The sequence below is a fragment of the Leucopleurus acutus genome, assembly GCF_964270905.1.
Source record: "Leucopleurus acutus genome assembly, chromosome: 2".
In the NCBI taxonomy this organism is placed as follows: domain Eukaryota; kingdom Metazoa; phylum Chordata; class Mammalia; order Artiodactyla; family Delphinidae; genus Leucopleurus; species Leucopleurus acutus.
Genome location: NC_139143.1, coordinates 84,755,005 through 84,779,961, shown reverse-complemented (window position 1 = coordinate 84,779,961; position 24,957 = coordinate 84,755,005). Strand labels below are relative to the sequence as shown.

Below are 24,957 nucleotides of genomic sequence, written 5' to 3'. Positions count from 1 at the left end.
CTCTTCCCTCCGCCTGCCGCTGGAAGGGACGGAGCACTTGTGCCTCTCTGGTGAGAATAGGGAAGAGCAAGGGCCCTTGCTGAGTGGGGAGGAGCAGGGCTGGACAGCAGCAGCTTGTTGGATCTCTCCGGGCATGGCAGTCCTTTGCCCTGGATCCAAAGAAGCAGGGCCAAAGAGCGTGATATTTCCATATTTATTCATTTAAAGTGAAAAAATGCCGATCCTTTCCAAGTCCTTACTGACTCATTTTTTTAGTCTAGAAATGAAACCGGTTGGGCTGTGCCTGGGTAGTGCAGAAGAAGGTGTGGAAGAAGCCCCAGGCTCTGGGAAGAGTGCAGCAGGGAGAAAACCAGCTGAGCAAGCAGGAGATCCAATACCCCTGTGCTCTAGTCCTTGTTCCCACCACAGGCCTCAGCTTCTCATCTGTCACCTCCTCTCAATTCCTAGCTTGGGGAGCAGGGAAAGCTGGTGTGAGGCTGGTGGTAGGAAATAAAGGGATGGATTAATAAACAGGGGAACATTTGATGATGAGAATACCTTTATTTGCAGTACTCTGCACTACCCTGGGGCTGGAAGGTGGCAGTTAAAGGAGGTTGCAACCCTACTCTACGTTCTGAAGGGCCCTCCAAGCTCTACTTACAGGGCTGCCGCAGGATGAAACTTCAAGCAACTCCGAAGGCTGAAAGAGCAGTTGGAACAATGAGGGAGGCAGGGAGCAAAGAACCCAGGTTACAACAGTCCAGGAAAAGAATGAGACATTTGCCGACGCTGTAGAAAAAAAACAGGCTACAGAAAAGAAGCAGCAGGAGTTGGCGAGAGACTGTAGGTATTAAGTAAAGAAGAGAGGTCAAAGACTACTCTAATGTTTTTATAACATGTATAATCACGCAATTGGTGGCAGTTGGTCAGTTTGGTAAGGAAGAGAATTCGAGAGAGAGATAAGGAGCTGTTTTTGCCCAGTGTAATTTAAGATGTCAACCAGATGGGCGGTGTAATATATGGAAAGATGCTATACTTAGCCTGACTCAAGAGGGAAAGTTCAGATGCCACAAAGATAGGTTATGTGACTCATATACACTGTGATCTCAGAAAATTTTCCTTCCCTCAATTCTTGGGGCCATTTTGGCGCTTCGAGACTACACTTCCCAGGACGCCCTGCACCACGCCCCATTTCGCGCCTCCGGCCCCCACTTCGCTCCTCCCGTGAGTCCCTGGGCGCAGAACTCGGCCTCCGCCGCTGGGGGCGGGGCGACGTCGGACTCCCGGGGCCCTTGCTTACGCACTTCCTCCCGGGGTCGGGGCCGAGTCGGGGTGTGGTGGGTTCGAGTCCCACCTCCCGACTCGTCTCAACCCTTGAACCCGGGGCGGGGCTCATTCGCCAGTTAACCTCTCCGCGGCGAGGGGCAGTGGCACACCTTGAGCTTCACCATGGAGGACTATCTGCAGGGTTGTCGAGTTGCTCTGCAGGTAACGGACCCCTTTCTGTGATCGTAAGGAATGGATCCTGGGGTCCCGGAAGGACAAAGATGTGGGACCTGGGGAGCCCCGAGGGTCTGTGTGGAGGGAACGCGAAATTGTGGGGTGGGGGCTTGGGATCTGATCAGGCTTGGGGCCTGAGGAGTGAGGAACGAGAACCTATCCCTTGAGAATGGGAATGCTGCTCAGTCACCCCACTCCTGAGCTGGGGGCTCCTGCCTTTGGGGTCTGCCCGAGAGCGGGGAGGCGGAATTGTGGGTCTGGGTCCTGCCGCTGAACCGCTGCTCGCAGTTTCTGGGTCAGTTCCGTCAAAAGGATCGGAGCTGTGCCTGCCGGGAGGTGTGTTTGTTCCTTTCTCCCCGCCCCTCTTTCAGTTCTCCGCTCACGAGGCCTCCCGGGCCCACTGGCCTCCAGGTGAACCCCGCGGGTGCGAGGGAAGCTGTGCCCACGGCTTTGTTGCCTCTGAACGGCGGTTTCTGTCTGGCGGGCCTAATTCATTCTGAATTAAAAGTGGTGGTAGCAGGCATGTCTGTTGACTACAACCTGCATTCCTTTGCCTCCAGTTTTCTTCATTGGCCTTAACACACACAAATTACATAAAAATCCGCGGCCTGGACTGGATAAGCACAAAGTGTGTTTGGCATCAAAACTATAAGCATGACTCCTGAATGCTTTGTGGCTTATTTTTGGTACTCCCTGAGCGAGTTGGAATCTCCCAGCCTTGCTGACTGGTCATGCAGCCTTAAGCCGCTATCCCCAGTTAGCAGCAAAAAGCTGGCCAGAGAGAGGCTCCAGGAGGCCACCTGGCCCCCCCTACTTCAAGTTACGCTGCCCCTGGAGAAACCTAGACAGATGGTTGACTTTGTTTCCTTTTTAAATATCTTAAACTCTACAAACTCCCCTGGGTGATAAGATTCTGGTCTTTAACAAATCCTAAAAGTCACCGAATTCCTCCTGCAGACTCAGCTGCTGTCGTAAATGAAAACCCTCACCTGAAGAATAGGAGTGAAGTTCAATTTTAACACGAATTACACCAAATTTTTCCTTGTGAAATACAAATTTGGGGAAAGTTGTTTTAATGCATAAGGCAATTTGGGACCAATTCATTTTGGTTACCTCTGATTTCCACTACAGGGAACTCATTGGAGGACTAATATAGAGTCTTTGTGGCACATTCCAAGGGCCAAGAAGTTGTATTTTGTTTCCCCCCGATAACCCAAATGACCAGTCTGTTTTCCACCATTTGGTAGAGTCCTTGAACCTGAAACCTCACCAGATAGCATTTCATTGCATGCATCCAGACTACAGCATCTGAGTATATCTTCCTCAGGAATATGAAGCTGAAAAATACTGGATTTTTTCAGTATTACTGATATCCTGACCTTTCTCTGTCTGCATTCATCCCCCAAGGAGCAAGATCTATATCTTCCTTTTTCCAAACTTGTGAAGGTGAGGTCATATCTTAGCGCTCTTATCACACAACCTGGCCGGGGCCAGGAGAAATGAGAAAATTAGACTCTAGCAATGTTAGTGGGTGAACTGGTGGCAGGACATACAGGTGGACACTAACAATTTAGATTGCTTTTAATTATAGAAGTAGTAAATGTACATAGGGAAAACTGTTAATACAAAAAGGATATGAAATTAGAAAAAGAAAAAGATCCTTTTTCTTCTCCCTATCCAGTTCCCCAGAGGCCACACTATTGTTTCTTGTGTAAAGAAAGACATGATTTAGACAGAGACACTATTAAGTTTGAGTGTTGCTATTAAACCACATATAACTTTTAGGAAATTGTGAATGCTTGCCTTTTACACAAGACAAACAGCTGATAACCCAGCCACCTCTCCTGCTGATACCATATTTTCAGCATTTGATACCAGAGAAATTTTCTACAGTGTCTGCCACAATGATAGTAGGTTGTTCCATTTAAAAGAAATCCTGTTTGGGCTTCCCTGGTGGCGCAGTGGTTGAGAGTCCGCCTGCCGATGCAGGAGACACGGGTTCGTGCCCCGGTCTAGGAAGATCCTACATGCTGAGGAGCAGCTGGGCCCATGAGCCATGGCCGCTGAGCCTGCCGCTGAGCCTCCTCCTCGTACCGCAAAGAAAAAAAAAAAAGAAATCCTGTTTAAGTTAATGTCCTATTCATGGTGAGTCATCTTTCACTTTTAGTGGGGGAAAAAAAATCTTTGCTTCAGGGTGGGGCTGCATTCAAGTTTAGGTGTTCATCCAGAAGCTTTGGATAATCTGTGTTGTCTGCACTTCTCAGGAATGAGGCAGGAATCAGGAGTGGCTGACTATCCTTAGAAATTTGCAGTCCTTGCATCAGTATCAGTCAGTCCCATTTTCCCTGCTGGGAAGGCTTCTCTATCTCTGGCTCCTTGTCTCCTTTTTTCATTTCTCCCTCATTAACTCATTTGTAGAGTAGGCATCAGAACATATGCAGCCTTGGAAGGGAAGTAGTTGACTTTGCCAGCCCTGAAACCCATCCCCTCTCCCCCCCAACTCCATGTTGAGGCCGCAAAGAACATCAGGATACAGTCATTTCAGCTAGTGGGTTTTTGTTTTTTGGTTGTTTTGTTTTGGCTGCGTTGGGTCTTTGTTGCTGCGCGCGGGCTTTCTCTAGTTGTGAGCGGGAGCTGTGCGGGCTTCTCACTGCAGTGGCTTCTCTTGTTGCGAAGCACAGGCTCTAGGTGCACGGGCTTCAGTAGTTGTGGCACGCAAGCTCAGTAGTTGTGGCTCGCGGGCTCTAGAGCGCAGGCTCAGTAGTTGTGGCGCATGGGCTTAGTTGCTCCGCGGCATGTGGGACCTTGTTCGAGCCGGACCAGGGCTCGAACCCATGTCCCCTGCATTGGCAGGCGGCTTCTTAACCACTGCGCCACCAGAGAAGGCCTAGGTTTTTTTAAAGAAGAAAAAAAGTTTATATCTACTAGTGGCTCTCAGATTGTATTTCTTCCATTGGCAGCTCAGGTTTCCTCATGCTCTAAGTATAGCTATATTTGCCCTGAACTCTTCCTCTGATGGTCAGAAAACTGAGGCTTTTGCTTTCAGCTAGTGGGGGCTGGGGTGGGGGATAAGAGTTTACATGTTTTTCCTAAACAAAGAGGAGAATGGTACCTTGTAAGTTAGGCATCCATATACCCGACTTGCCCAGGACAGTCAGTTTATTGAGACATAATCATTAATTGCACCCCTTTTCATTCTCAAAAGTGTACTGGTTTGGGCTTCCCTGGTGGCGCAATGGTTGAGAGTCCGCCTGCCGATGCAGGGGACACGGGTTTGTGCCCCGGTCCGGGAAGATCCCACATGCTGCGGAGCGGCTAGGCCCGTGAACCATGGCCGCTGAGCCTGTGCGTCCGGAGCCTGTGCTCCGCAACGGGAGAGGCCACAACAGTGAGAGGTCCGCTTACCACAAAAAGAAAAAAAAAAGTGTACTGGTTTGAACAACAAAGTATATAGTCACCTAGCTTGTATGCTACGTTAAGGATTTGTGATACATGCCCATGAAAAGATAGCGAGCTCCTTAAGGTAGTAGTTAAGTTCTGTATGAGAATCCCAAGTGCCAGAAGCTGGAAGTGCAGGGGAAGGGACTGCTGTGGCCCGGGTGCAGGGAAGGCTTCACAGAGAGAAGGGGCTTGCGGTTGGGCTTGACTGGACAGCAAGGGCTAGAGAAAGGAGAAGACGGAAGGGAGCTCATCTGTACTACTACAGAGTAGGCTCTTGTGTGCGATCTCATTTAATCCTCATAACAACTTCATGAAATTGGTTACAGTAGTCTCCTTATTTTTATATGAGGAAAAAGAGGCTTAGCGAGGCCAAAGTCCCACAACAAGAAACAGCTGAGATTCAGCTCCAGTCTGTGGTCTTTTCAAATGGCAGTTCTGCTGATTTCAGACAGAGAAGAACAAATAGTGCAAAGGACAGCGCTGGGAATGTGCACATCATGTATTGTGGGTGGCGAATGGACCAGTCATGGTGGGGTAGTGGTGGGTGCTGACAGGGGAAAGGAATGCCACCACCTCCCTTGGTTGTTCCTGTTCCAAGATTGGCTGAAAGTCGCAGAGTATTCCTTTTGTGTTAGCTCCTTTTGTTTGCTGTCTGAGCTTGACTGAGCACAAGGGGTTAGTCATTCACCTTCCTCTGGGGGTCATTTCTCCTCCCCTCAGAGCCATGAAGTTGCATTTGGTCCCTACTTTCTGCTTTTCTGCTTAATCTTCTCTTGGTGCTGGGGATCTGACTGATCCTGATTCGGCTGCCACTTGGAATGAAACAGCACTAACATGAGTTTTGGAAAGATTCTCCGAGGGCCTCTTCAAGCCCAGCAATAGGCCTCTCCCCCTTGCTCTGCCTTTTCTCTGTTCCTCTTCCCTTTATCCTCCAGAGTCAGGGCCATATGGCCTCTCGTGTTTGTATAGTTCCCTCTCTAGAGAACATGGTGCCCTCCCTTACTGCTTCAGTGATCAAGTTATCTCAGCAGCCACTTATCTCAAGTGCTTTGTTGCCACTTTGGTCCACAGCCATCTGGGCAGTTCTTGGTATCCAGGAAACAGAGGGGCCTTCTCTGGTATCAGGAGGACGAATTGCAAGTCAGAGGAGTTAATATAGGCCTTGGGTCTTGGGTACAGAATTCTCATATTGTGTTGGCAAAGAGTTTAATATTGAAAAGAATCTTCCCACTCCCATGCTGTTCAGTATGAATGGGTCTTGGCTGCCACCCTCTTGAAATAGGCTTAGAGAAATGGGCACAGGGGAGAACCCAAGGGCAGACTTTCCCCAGAGGCCCTTTGCCCAAAACCTTGACAGATAACCTCTGTCTTTTGTCCTTCTCTCTAGGGATGGGAGTAGGAGATGGAGAAGAGGGTGGTTTAAAAATAAAAACCTTCTAGTTACGAGATAGGACAATTTATGCCACCAGAAGTCTTCTAAAATTGTCCCTTTCTGGCTTTGGCTTTCTGGGCAAGTGAGGGGAGTGGGTAATAGCCAATACAAGGAAGATAATTCTAGGTTCTCTTTTTTCCTAAAGTTACATTACTTGATAAACTGTTCCTTGTTATGTTTTATTCCTCTGAACACCTTTCCCACTTTTCTAAACTCTTCTATCTAGCAAATCGTCCCTGATTGAAGAAGCCAGAGTGGATTTTCACCTTTCTGTAACCCAGTAGTTCTCAACTGGGGGTGATTTTGACCCGCAGGGAATATTTGGCAAAGTCTGGAGACATTTTTGATTGTCATGACTGGAGGTGCTGCTAGCATCTAGTGGGTGGAGTTTGGGGGATGCTGCCAAACACCCTGCAATGCACAGGACAGCAGCCCAGTGCTGAAATCAAGAAACTAGTGTGTTGCTTTTGTCTCTCTTATTCCTTCCTCTCTTTCAGAAGTAGGCTGAGATAGAAATTCAAAAATAAACTGGTAAGATAGAATCCTTGTGCCTAAGCTGAGCCATGGACTGTATACTCTCATTCTACCTGGCCAAATGCTTCTACTTGGAATGAAATAATAATTCTTACAGTGCCTACCCCTTGGGTTGTTTTGAGGATTAAATGATCAGCTAATGCATGTAAAAATATTGGAACAGTACATGGGGGACTTCCCTGGTGGTGCAGTGGTTAAGAATCCACCTGCCAATGCAGGGGACACGGGTTCAATCCCTGATCTGGGAAGACCCCACATGCCGCAGAGCAGCAAAGCCTGTGCACCACAACTACTGAGCCTGCGTTCTAGAGCCCGTGAGCCACAACTACTGAGCCCGTGCGCCTAGAGCCTGTGCTCCACAACAAGAGAAGCCACCACAATGAGAAGCCCGAGCACCACAATGAAGAGTAGCCCCCACTCGCCGCAACTAGAGGAAGCCCTCACACAGCAACAGAGACCCAACACAGCCAAAAAAAATGTTTTTAAATACATGGCACACTCAATAGATATTTCGAAACAAAACCCCTCTCTTTGCTATTGTGGGCACCTTTAGTTTTTTTTTTTGTTGTTGTTGTTGTTTTTGTTTTTTTGCGGTATGCGGGCCTCTCACTGCTGTGGCCTCTCCTGTCATGGAGCACAGGCTCCGGACGCACAGGCCCAGCGGCCATGGCCCACGGGCCCAGCCACTCCGCGGCACATGGGACTCTCCTGGACCGTGGCACGAACCCCCATCCGCTGCATCAGCAGGCGGACTCTCAACCGCTGCGCCACCAGGGAAGCCCAACACCTTTAGGTTTTAATGAATTTTATTTAAAATTCTGGTAGGGAGATGCAAGGGAACAAGATTAATAATAACGACAGATATGCCTCCCTCCTCAGAGTTCTTATCAGCAGAAACTTTTCAAAGCTTTAAAAATAAAAGTTCCAGCAGCAGCAGCAACTGTTCTTGCTTTAATCTGAACCTGCTGGGGAAAGTGTCTGTTTCTTGCCTGTGAGAGTGTTGTTTATATCTGGTTATGGTTGAAGCTCCTCTGGGTAGGGGGAGTTTTCATGGACTAGATATCTAAATAATGAACTAAATAATGATATCTAGATACTAGATATCTAGTATGATATCTAGATACTAGATATCTAAATAATGAACTAAATAATGAACTAGATCTTATTTTTACCTTTATTTTCAAAGTCTGTTCACCTATTCTCGTGATTTAGAAATGCAAGGATTCTTTTCCCTATTTTAAAAATGGGAAAAAAGTACAAACCAGTGTTGATATGGTTTGAATACATCAGCTACCCCAGATGCTTTACTTTTGACTTCTCCTCAAGTGCCCAGAGAAGCATAAGAATCAGAGAATGATTTACTGCTGTTCTTCTGAAAGTTAACATTCAAGGAGACAGTGTAGTAGAGAGGAAGGAGCACTTTTCCACTAACTATAAATATGTGTGGAATGCTTAAAGCTTAGCTAAAACACTTATGCCCTCTTAACTAATATCCTTATCCATGAACTGAGGACCCCTAAGACTATATGACCTACCTCCTCTGTGAAGATCAGTGAGAGGATGTGTGTGCAGCCCTACATGAGTATAAGGTAACCAGAAATGGATGGAGATGCTTTTGTTAATTTCCCACTCTCCTGCCTCTCTAGGAGTCCCGACCCATACATGTTGTGCTGGGAAATGAAGCCTGTGACTTGGACTCCATGGTGTCAGCTCTCGCCCTGGCTTTTTATCTGGCAAAGGTGAGTACCTAGGAACAGAGTGCCTTAAAATGAAAAGATTTGGATTCAAGACCCAGCTCTGCTACTTAACAGCATTTAGCCTTGGGTAAGTCAGATCTCTTAACTTTGCTGAGTCTCCTGTCACCAACTATAAAATCTGAAATGATAATATTTTGCAGTGTTGCTGTGAGGATCAAATGAACAAATGTATTTTGAAGAATTTGTAAACTATAAAGCAATATTCAAACAGTTAACTATTGAATTCCTTATGGGTATCAGTGGTCTGTGTATGTTCCTCATGCCCATGTCAGCTCTGGAGGACTGATATTGCCTTCTCTCCAGCATCTAGAAGTAGGTCTTTTCCGTGAGTTGTCTTGTTGACCTTCATGCTATTGCCAAGAAGGAGAGAGGGGAAGGGTCATCCTTTTATTTTGATAAGACTGGGTAACTGCGGCTTTGAGGAAGGCAGTGACTTACCCAAGATCATGTCTCCCTTGGTCCCAATAGTCTTGTGACTTTTCCTATCCTATTACAGAACATAGCCATACCTTCTTTTCACTTTCCTCTCTAGACAACTGAGGCTGAAGAAGTCTTTGTGCCAGTTTTAAATATAAAACGTTCTGAGCTACCTCTACGAGGTGACAATGTCTTCTTCCTTCAGAAGACTCACATTCCAGAGTCCCTCTTGATTTTCCGGGATGAGATTGACCTCCATGCATTGCAGCAGGCTGGCCAGCTCACCCTCATCCTTGTTGACCATCATGTCTTACCCAAGTAAGTGGAAGAAAGTTAAGCTGATACTTACCATGTGCCATGGGCTGTGATGAGTAAGGTTTTTAAAGAGTAGGAGAAAGAATGTTTTCTCACAGGATCTCACAGGCTAAGCATAGTTGATGGGTGATATCAGATATAGAAAGACAATAAAAAAATATTGTCAGTTCTCTAGTTATACAAGTAATAAAAAGAAATAGAAACATGGAGAGTTCAAACTAAAAGATAACTCAGAAATATTGTAAATCTACCTTTGGTATCATTGTTTTAAGATTTCATGGCAGATTTATTACAATAGAAACTTTTGAATAATGGTTACAACGGCATTTTTAATTTTAAAAAGTTAGCAACATCATTTCCTCCATAAAGCAATATTTCTTTAATGCTATTTAACAAACATACACACCTATAATAATCCCATCCCTAATTTAGGACTGGAAAAAAACTGCCAACAAAGCAATACAAGTACAAGGCCTTCCCAAGTGTGTCTAGCTCCCGCTAATAGTAATATGAATATTTTTTCCTTAAGCACACTGGTTATAGCAGGACATTGACAGAGGACAGCCTAAGGGTACTAATCCATCTATCCACTCACTCATTAATAAACTTCTATTTAGAGGACGAAGGTGAGGTAGAATCTCTGTTCTCAAGAAGTTGTCAGTCAGAGGAGGGAACTAGGTAAACAGGTCATTGTAATGGGTGTTAGAGGTAGGTGGTGACCGTCACTCTAGGGGACAGTAGTTACATGAAGGATGGAGTGGTTAAATATGCAAGAGGGGAGTAGAGGGGAGTGTCAGGAAAGGTTTCCTAATGGAGTTGATCCTTGATCTCAGTCTTGAAAGACTAGGTATTTGCTTGGTGAATGAGGAGTTGAGGTAGTTAGCAAAACGCAGGCAGGTATGAAATAGCATGGTGAGTTGGGAGAACTGAGATTTGTTTTGCATAACTGGAACATAAAATATGAGGGAGGAGTAGGACATAAAAAAGATAAGACTAGAGAGGTAGGCAGGGGCCAGATCATGGAGATCTTGTAGGCCTTGCCAGGGAGATTAGACTTTATTTTGAGCAGTGGGGACTATTGTTAATTCTATTTATTCCAGATCCTAGCAGAACCAAATTTGCATTTTTCAAATGCTCTTTCAGGTAGTCTTATAGAGGACAGTTTCGGAGGGCACTGGAAGCAGGTGTTTGGTTAAGGAACTATTGGAGTAGTTCAGATGAGAGAGATTGAGGGCCAAGAATAAGGCAGTAGCAGAGGGTTGGAAAGGAGGGAATGGATGGGAATTGAGCCAGAAGCCACAGGTGACCTGCATGAAATTTGGATATTAAGTGAATTGAAGGAACAGGAGAGATTTAGATGTTGGGTGTCCAGGTGTCAACTGGAAAGACAGCCCTAAAGGATGAGATACTGGTAGCTGATACTTCGTCAAATTCACCTATATGGTGTTTAAAGATGGCTTTAGTTATAATATTTAAGAGAAGAACTGAGAGGAGTGAGGCAGAGGTAGAAGTGATCAAAGGTCTAAGTGTCTGCCTATGATGTCTGTTTTCTTCATGAGTGAGGTGCAGCTGGAGTGCCCCTACCTATCTTTCTTTCTCTTTTCCCCCACACCTCCCCCCTTTCCCACACAGAAGTGACGCAGCCTTAGAGGAGGCAGTAGCAGAGGTGCTAGACCATCGGCCCATCGATCAGAAACACTGCCCTCCCTGCCATGTTTCAGTTGAGCTGGTGGGGTCCTGCGCTACCCTGGTGGCCGAGAGAATCCTGCAGGGGGCACCAGAGATCTTGGACCGGCAAACAGCAGCCCTTCTTCATGGTGAGGGTGGCTTGGGGGTTGGGACCTGATTAGTTCCTTTATTCCCATGCCAGAGAAAGGAAAGTGGAGAAGTCTAGACTCTTCCAGCCTGACTACACCCTCTCAAAGCCACTTAGTAGATATGAAGGAGGAGATTCTTTCAGGGGGCAATTAGGCATTAAAAAGGCTGTGGGATACTTTGTCCTTTGAAGGCCTGTGGAATACTTTGTTGGAGAAAGCAGAAAGGAAGCACAGAACAACAGACCTAGAAGCTGCCTATTAGTAGCATTGTATAATGGAAAGAGGACTAGCCAAAGAAGCAGGAAATGAATTCTAATACCATTTCTGCCCAGGAAGTAGTTATATGACCTTGAGCAAATCTCTTAACCTTTTTTGTTCTTATTTTCTCCATTTGTAAAAAAAAAAGAGAGAGAGAGAATTGGATTAGACTATCTCTTCCAACTGGAATTTGGCCTGTGGAAGAGAGATCATCTCTCTCTGACTAGGTTTCAAAATCTCCAAGAATTGAGATATTTACACTTCCTTTCTACCTTTTCCCCATTTCCCTGACTACATTTTAGTTTGAATTTGGGATGTCTTACTCAGGACATTGTCCCAGTTTGTTTTGTCTTCAGTGAGTTGCCGTACAGTCTCCTTTGGTATTGTGTCCTTTTGGTTTGAGGGTTATGTGTGTTCTAGTTGTCAGGAATGGAGGGCCACAGGATTTGAGTTCTGCCATCCTCCTCCTCTGCAGGAACAATCATCCTGGACTGTGTGAACATGGACCCTAAAATTGGAAAGGCAACCCTAAAGGACAACCAATATGTGGAGAATCTAGAGGCCCTCTTCCCAAATCTGCCCAAGAGAAATGATATCTTTGATTCTCTGCAAAAGGCAAAGTTTGATGTATCAGGTATGAAATGTTAAACTGGTGGACAAAAGCCTTGTTCATTATGTTCTTGAATACGGTCAGAACAATTTCAGAGCGTGCATAATGATTTAAGCTTTATACCAGAAAGAAGCTAGGTAGTGTGTGAGTCTGATCATGAATTAAGCAGTCATTTACTGCATTGTTCTATCCTGGCTATTGGGTGGATGAGAAGGAATATATTAAGAGTCTCAGAGGTTTCTAGTCTAATTAGAGAATATAGACATATAAATAAAGTATGCTGAGGGAATACAGTCATCCCTTGGTATCTGTAGGGAATTGGTTCCAGTATCCCCCACAGATACCAAAATCCTCGGATACTCAAGTCCCTTACGTAAAATGGCATAGTATAATGAATACAGTCGGCCCTCCTTATCAGCAAATGTGAAGCCCGTGGTACAGAGGGCCAACTCTACTGAATTATCGGAGTGAGATCTAGATAAATGGTTAGGGAAGCAAAAGAAACATTTAGGGTGAATATACAAAGGACGAAGGAAGAGAACAAAAAAACTTCCATGATTTGTTACCCAGCTACCGCCTGTTGACGTTAAAAAAAAAAGAAAGAGGGCTTCCCTGGTGGCGCAGTGGTTGAGAGTCCGCCTGCCAATACAGGGGACACGGGTTCGTGCCCCGGTCTGGGAAGATCCCACATGCCGCGGAGCGGCTGGGCCCGTGAGCCACGGCCGCTGAGCCTGAGCATCCAGAGCCTGTGCTCCACGACGGGAGAGGCCACAAGAGTGAGAGGCCCGCGTACCGCAAAAAAAAAGAAAGAGAGGTCCCACTTGTACTTTTAGAAAAGTAAAACAACACAGAATGGGGAAAATCAGGAGTAAAAGCCTCTCTTCTTCCATTTACCCTTCTCCCCAGAGTCCTTGCTCTAAAGGTACCTATTGTGACCCAGTAATTGAAAGTAATTTTTTATTTAGAGTAAATTTCTATTGGGACTTCCCTGGTGGTTCAGTGGGTAAGACTCCGTGCTCCCAATGCAGGAGGCCGGGGTTCGATCCCTGGTCGGGGAACTAGATCCCACATGCATGCCACAATGAAGATCCAGCATGCCACAACTAAGACCCGGTGCAGACAAAATAAATAAATAAATATTATTTTAAGTGAATAAATAAATTTCTATTATATAATTACATCCTGAGTTACTAGCCCTGTTCATTGCCCCAAAGAGAGGCTGTGTTTTTCCTCTTCCTTGACCTGTCTTGGTGTTCTCACCTTCCTGGTCTTGGGACCTTGGGTTCTCTTGGTTCTCTTGTTTCACCCTTAGTCTCACATCCACTTTCTAGGACTGACCACAGAGCAGATGCTGAGAAAGGACCAGAAGACCGTCTCCAGACAAGGCACCAAGGTGGCCATTAGTGCAATATATATGGATTTGGAGGTAAGAGCAAGATGTAGGTGTGGGTGGAGAGAGAAAACCTTTAGTTTTGTATGTAACCTTGCCCCTCACTCCTGGCTCACCTCCAAAATGTATCTTACCCCTCCTTTTCTCCATCTCTACTCCACAGTCCATCGTCTCTCACTGCACTACTGTAATGGCCCCCATGCTGGTTTCCCTGCCTCCACTTTTGACCCCTGCAAACTGTTCTCCCCACAGCAGCCAGAGTGATCTCTTTAAGACATGTCAGATCCAGGGGAGTAACCTGGTGGTCTAGTGGTTAGGACTCAGCGCTTTCACTGCTGTGTCCTGGGTTCAGTCCCTGGTCGGGGAACTGAGACCAAAAAAAAAAAGATATGTCAGATCCTATTGGCCCCCTCCCTTTACTGCCTTTTCATTGTACTTCTAATAAAATCTAAAAGCCTTACAGTGGTTTATAGGGCCCTCCTTTATCAGGCCTTTGTCCTTTTCTCTGACTTCTTCATTCCAGCCCCATTCCTACACTCACAGAACTGTAGCCACCCATTTTCTTTCTGTTTTTCAGAACCATTAAGTTCACTCTTAGCTCTCAACTCAGAGCCTGTGCACTCCTTTTGCAGAGCTGGCTCCTTCTTTTCATTCAGGACTTAGCTCAGGTGTCTTCTCTTTCAGGAGGTTTTTCCTGACCACCCTAACTAAAGTAATATCCTCCATGCTCAAAAATCTCTAAATATTACTTTTTTTTTTGTACATGCAGCTTGTGGGATCTTAGTTCCCTGACCAGGGATTGAACCTAGGCCCCCTGCAGTGGAAGTATGGAGTCCTAACCACTGGACTGCCAAGGAATTCCCATTTTGTTTTCTTCATAGCACTTAGCACACTGAAATCATCATGTTTCATGGTTTCCTTGTTTATTGTCTATATTCCTCTGCTAGTTTATCAGCTCCACCAGAGACCCTATTTCTTTTGTTTCTGCTGTATCTCCAGCACCTTCGACAATGCCTGGCGCATAGTGGATGCTTAGTGAATTTTGTCGAATGGGTGAATGAATATAACTCTGATAGTGGTATTTTAATACCTGGCTCCATATCTTATTGGTTTAAATCATTCATCTGATCTGAACATGTACTCTCATAGACTGCACAGCTTTCTCCTAAATAACATGTAAAAATTTTTACTAAATAATTTACTGAAACAGAATAGCATGGCCTCTTCCCTTGGTACTTATAACCTAGTTTTGTAACCAAACATAAGAACACAAAAGGCTTGCCGAGTACCATAATCATAGTACAAATTGACTCATTAGAAATGCTAAGGATAAAGAAAAGCCCTGATCTAAAGCAGCTGGTGGTATTATTCATTGGAGGAAATACTGCGTGAGATTTTGGAGAAGAATATAGATAGATAGACAAAGAATGAAGAGCCAAGGATGCAGTTGTCGTGTGTCTGTACTTATTTGTATGCGCCATTGTTCTGTTTTAGAATAAAAATATCCTCAAGGCAAAGACCTTGCTTGATTGATTGTAAGAGCAGGATAGCCTTGGACATACCAGGCACATTACGTACCTTTTTTTTTTTTTTTTTTTTTTTTTTGCATTACGTGGGCCTCTCACTGTTGTGGCCTCTCCCGTTGCTCCGGACGTGCAGGCCCATTGGCCATGGCTCATGGGCCCAGCTGCTCCGCGGCATGTGGGATCTTCCCGGACCGGGGCACGAACCCATGTACCCTGCATCAGCAGGCGGACTCTCAACCACTGTGCCACCAGAGAAGCCCCATTATCATTTTTTAATTCTTAAAACAATCAAGTTTGGTAAATGATTTATCCTCATTTTACAGATGAGGAAACTTAAGTCCAGGGATCCTTGATCATATAGCTGATAGGTAACAGAGCTGATTTTCAAACCAATTCTGTCTGAACCCAAAGCCTCATTCTGTGAGGCTCATAGAATGGCCTCATAGAAAGGCTCATTCTCCTCATTCTATATATTGCCTTCCAGCACATAAATAGCACAGAGTAAACATTAGATACCTTTTTTATGGAGTACAAGTCCCAGGTTAACATGCAAAGAAACCCTTCATAAGCATCTTCTGTTGAGGGTGATAATGAGGATCCAGTGGCAGCCCTCATCCCTGTCCATTTCTTCTGTTTTAGGCCTTTCTGCAGAGGTCTGGCCTCATTGCAGATCTCCATGCCTTCTGCCAGGCTCACAGCTATGATGCCCTGGTCGCCATGACTATCTTTTTCAACACTTGCAATGAGCCAGTGCGGCAGTTGGCAGTTTTCTGTCCCCACACAGCACTCCGAGTGACGGTGAGTCCCTGTCCCTTCTCCAGCCTGAGGACCCTACAGAGTTCTGCCTGTACGCACTATCCTGTGCTGTAAAGACCTTTCCTTCATTCTTGTATTTATCCAGAGGTCCTTGATCTGTTTCCAGAATCACCACTACCCGCTTTTTTCCATTCTCTCTATGTGTGAATATCCTTAATCATACTCTTGTTGAGAAAGGGAGATTCCAAAGAGAATTAGAGACACAATTCCTACTTAGAAGGAATTGAAATCAGGTTAAAAGAACGTGTTATAAATCTGTAGTTAAAACTAGATTCTTGGTTTAAGCATTAATTCCTCACCCCTGAAAATCAATTCCTTTCTTTTTACCTTATTGCCTTGAAAATTGGAAACAGACGAGAAACCTTTTCTACTACTTAAGCAGTTTGTGCTAACTCTGTAGAGAAGTGGTCTAGGAGCAGGTTTGGTTTTTTTCCCTGATCTTCCATTTAGCCACCTTTCCCACCTCCTCCCCTTTCTTTTCCTCTGTTGGTTACTGATAAGCCCAGGGAAGAATTTAAAAGTGGACTTAAGGCAGTCCAGGGATTCTTTGTATTTCTTAGCAGCGAGGACTGCTGAAGACTGGTCTGAATACAGCTGGATAATCTTTTTTGTGCATGAAAGGCATGTCTGCCCCTTCCCACCTCTCTTTGTCTTTATCTTCTCCTCCAGGAAGCAAATGTAATTTCATTCAGTGGAAAGTAGTTTGGCATTGTGGAAAGAACTACAGCCTTTAAAGGCAGATATATAGGCTTTTCTGTCCCAGATTTGCCACTTACTTGCTCTTTGACCAAAGGCAAGTCAGTTGACTTCTGATTCTGTAAATGTCATATTACCACCTACTAATTAGTGTGATGTAATCATTAAACATAATATTATATGTAAGGTTCATTGCTGGGCACAATGCTCTCTTACTAATCATGTCATGAAGGAAAGGGTGCTTTGACCATACAAAGTACTTCTCCCCACCTTCCTAAATCTCCCCTCCTTCTCCCTGCCATGGTCCCTCTGGAACTCTGTAGCTATCTGACAACTCTACCATTGCCCAGGCTGCCTCTGTGCTGGAAAATGGTAGTCCTCTTTTCACGGTCTGCCCTACCATTTCCTCTCTTCCTCCTGTGTTAGAAATAGTATAATATAGTAATTTAGAACACCAGCTCTGATGACAGACCTGAGTTCAAGTATCAGCTTTGTTTCATTCAAACTTGACCTTTGGCGACACATAGTAAGCAAACTGACAACAATTAAAGACAAAGAAAAACTATTAAATGCAACGAGGGAAAAATGACAAATAACATACAAGGGAACTCCCGTAAGCTTAACAGCTGATTTCTCAGCAGAAACTCCACAAGCCACAAGGGAGTGGCACGATGTATTTAAAATGATGAAAGGGAAGAACCTACAACCAAGATTACTCTATCCGGCAAGGATCTCATTCAAATTTGATGGAGAAATCAAAAGCTTTACAGACAAGCAAAAGCTAAGAGAATTCAGCACCACCAAACCAGCTCTACAACAAATGCCAAAGGAATTTCTCTAAGTGGGAAACACAAGAGAAGAAAAGGACCTACAGAAACAAACCCAAAACAATTAAGAAAATGGTAATAGGAACATACATATAGATAATTACCTTAAATGTGAATGGATTAAATGCTCCAGCCAAAAGACACAGGCTTGCTGAATTGATACAAAAACAAGACCCATATATATGCTGTCTACAAGAGACCCATTTCAGACCTAGGGACACGTACAGACTGAAAGTGAGGGGATGGAAAAAAGATATTCCATGCAAATGGAAATCAAAGGAAAACTAGAGTAGCAATACTCATATCAGATAAAATAGACTTTAAAATAAAGACTGTTACAAGAGACAAGGAAGGACACTACATAATGATCAAGGGATCAGTCTAAGACGAAGATATAACAATTATAAATATATATGCACCCGACATAGGAGCACCTAAATACATAAGGCAAATGCTAACAGCTATAAAAGAGAAAATCTACAGTAACACTATAATAGTGGGCGACTTTAACACCTTCCTTACACCAATGGACAGATCATCCAGACAGAAAATTAATAAGGGGGCTTCCCTGGTGGTGCAGTGGTTGAGAGTCCGCCTGCCGATGCAGGGGACACGGGTTCGTGCCCCGGTCTGGGAAGATACCACATGCCGTGGAGTGGCTGGGCCCGTGAGCCATGGCCGCTGAGACTGCGCATCCAGAGCCTCTGCTCCTCAACAGGAGAGGCCACAACAGTGAGAGGCCCGCATACAGCAAAAAAAAAAAAAAAAAGAAAATTAATAAGGAAACACAGCTTTAAATGACACAATAGACCAGATAGATTTAATTGATATTTATAGGACATTCCATCCGAAAACAGCAAGATTACACTTTCTTCTCAAGTGCACACAGAACATTCTCCATGATAGATCACACCTTGGGTTACAAATCAAGCCTCAGTAAATTTAAGAAAATTGAAATCATATCAAGCATCTTTTCCAACCACAACACTATGACATTAGAAATAAGTTACAGGGAAAAAAACGTAAAAAACACAAACACATGGAGGCTTAACAATACGTTACTAAATAACCAAGAGATCACTGAAGAAATCAAAGAGGAAATCAAAAAATACCTAGAGACAAATGACAATGAAAACATGACAATCCAAAACCTGTGGGATGCAGCAAAAGCAGTTCTAAGAGGGAGGTTTATAGCAATACAATCCTACCTCAAGAAACAAGAAAAATCTCAAGTAAACAATCTAAACTTACACATAAAGGAGAGAAAGAAGAACAAACAAAACCCAAAGTTAGTAGAAGGAAAGAAAAAGATCAGAGCAGAAATGAATGAAATAGAAACAAAGAAAACAATAGCAAAGGTCAATAAAACTAAAAGCTGGTTCTTTGAGAAAATAAACAAAATTGATAAGCCTTTAGCCAGACTCATCAAGAAAAAGAGGGAGAGGACTCAATAAAATTAGAAATGAGGGACTTCCCTGGTGGAGCAGTGGTTAAGAATCCACCTGCCATAAATGCCCATCGACAGACGAATGGATAAAGAAGATGTGGTACATATATACAATGGAATATTGCTCAGCCATAAAAAGGAATGAAATTGGGTCATTTGTAGAGACGTAGATGCATCTGGAGACTGTCATACAGACTGAAGTAAGTCAGAAAGAGAAAAACAAATATTGTATATTAACGCACATATGTGGAACCTAGAAAATGGTACAGATGAACTGGTTTGCAGAGCAGAAATTGAGACACAGAAGTAGAGAAAAAACGTGTGGACACCAAGAGGGGAAAGCAGTGGTGGGTGGGAGTTGTGATGTGGTGAATTGGGAAATTGGGATCAACATGTATACACTGATGTGTATAAAATGGATGACTAATAAGAAAAAATAAGTAAATAAAAAACAAAAAAAGAATCCATCTGCCAGTGCAGGGTTTGATCCCTGCTCCAGGAAGATCCCACATGCCACAGAGCAGCTAAGCCCGTGCACCACAACTGCTGAGCCTGTGCTCTAGAGGCCACAAGCCACAACTATTGAACCCATGTGCCACAACTACTGAAGCCAACACGCCTAGAGCCTGTGCTCTGCAACAAGAGAAGCCACCACAATGAGAAGCCCGTGCACCACAACGAAGAGTAGCCCCCACGTGCCACAACTAGAGAAAGCCCACATGCAGCAATGAAGACCCAACGCAGCCAAAAATAAATAAATAAAATAAATAAATTTTTAAAAAATAAAATACAATTAGAAATGAAAAAGGAGAAGTTACAGCGGACATCGCAGAAATACAAAGCATCGTAAGAGACTACAACAAGCAACTCTGTGCCAATAAAGTGGACAACCTGGAAGAAATGGACAAATTCTTAGAAAGGTATAACCTACCTAGACTGAACCAGGAAGAAATAGAAAATATGAACAGACCAATCACAAGTAATGAGATTGAAACTGTGATTACAAATCTTCCAACAAATGAAAGTCCAGGACCAGACGACTTCACAGGTGAATTCTGTCAAACATTTAGAGAAGAACTAACACCCATCCTTCTCAAACTCTTCCCAAACATTGCAGAGGAAGGAACACTCCGAAACTCATTCTGTGAGGCCACCGTCACCCTGATACCAAAACCAGACAAAGATACTACAAAAAAAGAAAATTACAGACGAATATCACTGATGAATATAGATGCAAAAATCCTCAACAAAATATTAGCAAACAGAATCCAACAACACATTAAAAGGCTCATACACCATGATCAAGTGGGATTTATCCCAGGGATGCAAGGATTCTTCAGTATATGCAAATCAATCAATGTGATACACCATATTAACAAATTGAAGAATAAAAACCATACGGTCATCTCAATAGATGAAAGAAAAGTTTTTGACCAAATTCAACACCCATTTATGATAAAAAAAAACTCTCCAGAAAGTGGGCATAGAGGGAACCTACCTCAACATAATAAAGGCCATATATGACAGACACACAGCAAACATCATTCTCAATGGTGAAAAACTGGAAGCATTTCCTCTAAGATCAGGAACAAGACAAGGACGTCCACTCTTGCCACTATTATTCAACATAGTTTTGGAAGTCCTAGCTATGGCAATCAGAGAAGAAAAAGAAATAAAAGGAATACAAGTTGGAAAAGAAGTAAAACTGTCACTGTTTACAGATGACATGACACTATACATAGAAAATCCTAAAGATGCCACCAGAAAACTACTAGAGCTAATCAATGAATTTGATAAAGTTGCAGGATACAAAATTAATGCACAGAAATCTCTTGCATTCCTATACATTAACAACGAAAGATCAGAAAGAGAAATTAAGGAAACAATCCCATTCACCGTTGCAACAAAAAGAATAAAATACCTAGGAATAAACCTACCTGAGGAGGGAAAAGACCTGTACTCAGAAAACTATAAGACACTGATGAAAGAAATCAACAATGACACAAACAGATGGAGAGTTATACCATGTTCTTGGATTGGAAGAATCAATATTGTGAAAATGACTATTCTACCCAAAGCAATCTACAGATTCAATGCAATCCCTATCAAATTACCAATGACATTTTTTACAGAACTAGAACAAAAAAATCTTAAAACTTGTATGGAGACCCAAAAGACCCCGAATAGCCAAAGCAATCTTGAGGAAAAAAAGTGGAGCTGGAGGAATCAGACTCACTGACTTCAGACTATACTACAAAGCCACAGTAATCAAGACAATATGGTACTGGCACAAAAACAAATATAGATCAATGGAACAGGATAGAAATCCCAGAGATAAACCTGAGCACTTACGGTCAACTAATCTATGACAAAGGGGGCACAGGTATACAATGGAGAAAAGACAGTCTCTTCAATAAGTGGTGCTGGGAAAACTGGACAGCTACATGTAAAACAATGAAATTAGAACACTTCCTAGCACGATACACAAAAATAAACTCCAAATGTATTAAAGACCTGAATGTAAGACTGGACACTATAAAACTCTTAGAGTAAAACATAGGAAAAACACTCTTACACATAAATCACAGCAAGATCTTTTTTGACCCACCTCCTAGAGTAATGGAAATAAAAACAAAAATAAAGAAATAGGACCTAATGAAACTTAAAAGCTTTTGCACAGCAAAGGAAACTATAAACAAGATGAAAAGACAACCCTCAGAATGGGAGAAAATATTTGCAAACGAATCAATGGACAAAGGATTAATCTCCAAAATATATAAACAGCTCATGCAGCTCAATATTAAAAAAAACAACCAACCCAATCCAAAAATGGGCAGAAGACCTAAATAGACATTTCTCCAAAGAAGACATACAGATGGCCAAGAGGCACATGAAAAGCTGCTCGACATCACTAATCGTTAGAGAAATGCAAATCAAAACTACAATGAGGTATCACCTCACACCAGTTAGAATGGGCATCATCAGAAAATCTACAAACAACAAATGCTGGAGAGGGTGTGGAGAAAAGGTAACCCTCCTACACTGTTGGTGGGAATGTAAATTGATACAGCCACTATGGAGAACAGTATGGAGGTTCCTTCAAAAACTAAAAATAGAATTACCATATGACCCAGCAATCCCACTACTGGGCATATATCCAGAGAAAAACATAATTCAAAAAGACATATGCACCCCAGTGTTCACTGCAGCACTATTTACAATAGCCAGGTCATGGAAGCAACCTAAATGTCCATCGACAGATGAATGGATACAGAAGATGTGATACATATATACAATGGAATATTACTCAGCCATAAAAAGGAACAAAACTGGGTCATTTGTAGAGACGTGGATGGACCTAGAGACTGTCATTCAGAGTGAAGTAAGTCAGAAAGAGAAAAACAAATATCATATGTTAACACATATATGTGTAATCTAGAAAAATGGTACAGATGAACTGGTTTGCAAGGCAGAAATAGAGACACAGATGTAGAGAACAAACGTATGGACACCAAGTGGGTACAGCAGGGGCGGGGTGGTGGTGGGATGAATTGGGAGATTGGGATTGACATATATACACTAATATGTATAAAATAGATAATTAATAAGAACCTGCTGTATAAAAAATAAATAAAATTTTAAAAAAACAGAAACAAAAAAAACTTGACCTTCGGTAAGTTACCTAATCTAAGCCTCAGTTTCCCTACCTGTAAATGAGGGTAACAGTAATACCAACCTGTAAGGTAGTTGTGAGGATTAAATGAGGAAATTAATATTTGAAAATGGCCAGACGTGGCACGATGCTTGGCATACTTCCCACCCCAACTTGATCTATTTATTCTTTCTGCCTGTATTCTTCTCCTGACCTCAATATAGTAGATGCTTGTCCCATCTCAGCTAAGGATAGAGTTCAAGTTTTTGAGCACAGGAATACCCTTGCAAATAACAATATTCGAGGAGGTGGGAGTCCCAGGTTCTGGTTCAGACTCTACCATCATCTACATTCAAGGCACTTAATCTCTCTGGGCTTTGGTGTACTTATGAATAAAATGGAATATATCATCTCAAATGTTTCTTCTGTTTCTAAAATACTGTGTGTATTAGTTGATGTGCCTTTGTTGCAAGCAATAAAACAACCCTAGATGACTTAATTAAAAAAATATATTTTTTATCCTCTATAAGAGAAGTCTCTTAGAAGTCTCAGCTTTTTGCTTCACCACCTTATATACCACCTCCCCATCTTGTCTCCTTTTTAGGTCTGTGGAGTCCTAGAACGCTCCCACTCTCCGTCCCTGAAGCTGACCCCTGCCCCAAGCATCCACCCTAACCTCCAAGCGTATCTTCAAGGCAACACCCAGGTCTCTCGAAAGAAACTTCTGCCTCTGCTCCAGGAAGCCCTGTCAGCATATTTTGACTCCACAAACATCGCTTCAGGACAGCCTCAGACAGAGGGTGTGTCCAGGGAGCAGGTAGACAAGGAATTGGACAGGGCAGGTAACTCCCTGATTCCTGGACTGAGTCAAGATGAGGAGGAGCCTCCACTGCCCCCCACACCCATGAACAGCCTGGTGGATGAGTGCCCTCTGGATCAGGGGCTGCCGAAATTCTCAGCTGAGGTCATCTTTGAAAAATGTAGTCAGATCTCACTGTCAGAACCTACCACTGCCTCCCGGTCCAAGAAATGACTGTTGGGAGGGGAGGGGGAAGTGAAAGAGGTTGCTTGAACCACCCTGAATGCATGTTTTGAGATGTTTCAGCAATTTTGTCTTCATTGTTCCAGGATCTGGTATACTGTTCTCATAAACCTAGGAGGAGAAAGAAGTAAAAGAAAGCTGAGCTGGCATTCTCCCTTTTCCCCACAATCTCTACCAAGCAAACAAATTTTATTATTTAATTTAATTCCTTAAATCTGCACTGACTCTCCTCTATTTCATTTGCCAGGGTCATGATGTGATAACATACACAGTTCCAGCAGAGTGGCACAGAAAGACTGTGTACCCCAAAAGTGCCCTAAGTCAGGCTTTTTAACAGAACCAGTATTTCTTATGGAACCAAACATTCATTGTCTCCAGTGTTCATTTATTCTCTTATTAATTCAAGTATTTATTGAACACAGTACCTACTTTTAGCTTCTTCCAGTTTTTAGCCTTTAGTTGATTTCCACCTCCATGACTCCTCTTTCTGCCGCCAATTAGGTGATGGTGTCTCATTCCCAGTTTTTGCTAAATTTCTACTCTGAGCTTATTGTGACTGTTTCAGGATTGTTTGGGAGCAGATTGGAGGCCATTATCTTCTGTCCTGATCGGCTGGCCTGACTCTCAGTTTCTTTGGATCCCTCTGACTCAGAGCCACAGGGACCCTGAAGAGACCCAGAAGACCCCCCCCTGGTTCTTGAGAGTTCAGGAGACACCTGGGAAAGCCTTAAGACCTCATGGGCACTCTTCGCAAAAGACAGTAGAACTACAATGAGACCCCTGGCTCTGTCGATTTCTTATCCATCTGATTTTCTCCTTGGGCATATTAGAAGGAAACACGGAGTTCATACCGACTGCCATCAACTGTGTGTCTTTTGTCCAGACACTCACTCCTCTAGATCTCATTTCCCCGTCTGCAAAACTGATGTTCCCTGGTTTCTGTGATCTGCCTGTTGCCACACCGTCCTTTCTTGCCTCTGCTTCTCTGTTTTTTTGTTTGTTTCTTTTTCCCTGGGAATGGTCAGGGTCACTGAATTGTCTGTTTATTTGTGATTGTACCAAGGTACTCAGCCTCATGTAGCATGTCCAGGGGTATGATTCATACCATAGTGACCCAGCAAAGAGCTCCCTTCCACTGACTTGTTCTGCATGTGTAGAGTCTCCCTTTTCTCTTCAGACCAACCTGTTCCCCCTTTTCCTACCCCACAGCTCTGCTCCCTGTAAGTTTTCAACAGTTTCGCTGAACAGTGGGGTATGTGATGGTTTTGGCATGATGTCTTCATATGAGGGAAACTGACTTCACTTTGAGGGGATGTTTGTAGCCATTGGAAGGTAAAATAGTGGCGTGATTACTGAACCAAAGGAATTTATGTTTTGTAACTTGGGTACTTTTATTTTGCATTTTGTTAAAGTATTAAATACTTTTTTCCTGTTTGGGGCCTTATTGTCTCTTTTTACAACTATAATCAGGCCTTTCCCTCTGATAATTGTTTTAACCTTC

The 24,957-nt window shown here is 43.5% G+C and overlaps 1 protein-coding gene across 2 annotated transcripts; it reads left to right on the top strand.

Annotated features, from left to right (window-relative positions):
• The first annotated feature begins 1,376 nt into the window (after positions 1 to 1,376).
• Positions 1,377 to 24,889, top strand: PRUNE1 (prune exopolyphosphatase 1). 2 transcript variants are annotated; one of them, XM_082833105.1, is made up of 8 exons: positions 1,377 to 1,467; positions 8,533 to 8,625; positions 9,176 to 9,378; positions 11,008 to 11,192; positions 11,926 to 12,084; positions 13,392 to 13,486; positions 15,616 to 15,774; positions 23,019 to 24,889. In XM_082833105.1, the coding sequence occupies exons 1-8, from the start codon at positions 1,429 to 1,431 to the stop codon at positions 23,445 to 23,447; spliced, it is 1,362 nt and encodes a 453-aa protein (XP_082689231.1). In that variant the 5' UTR covers positions 1,377 to 1,428; the 3' UTR covers positions 23,448 to 24,889. The 2 variants fall into 2 exon arrangements, with proteins under 2 accessions (XP_082689231.1, XP_082689232.1); XM_082833106.1 differs by lacking the exons at positions 1,377 to 1,467; positions 8,533 to 8,625; positions 11,008 to 11,192; positions 11,926 to 12,084 and having other exon boundaries at positions 9,186 to 9,378.
• The last annotated feature ends 68 nt before the right edge of the window (positions 24,890 to 24,957 follow it).

Coding starts and splice junctions, on each gene's coding strand:
- PRUNE1 (XM_082833105.1), top strand. CDS start 1,429: ATGGAGGACTATCTGCAGGGTTGTCGAGTTGCTCTGCAG. Junction 8,626..9,175: donor TGGCTTTTTATCTGGCAAAG/GTGAGTACCTAG, acceptor TTTCCTCTCTAG/ACAACTGAGGCTGAAGAAGT. Junction 9,379..11,007: donor GACCATCATGTCTTACCCAA/GTAAGTGGAAGA, acceptor TTTCCCACACAG/AAGTGACGCAGCCTTAGAGG.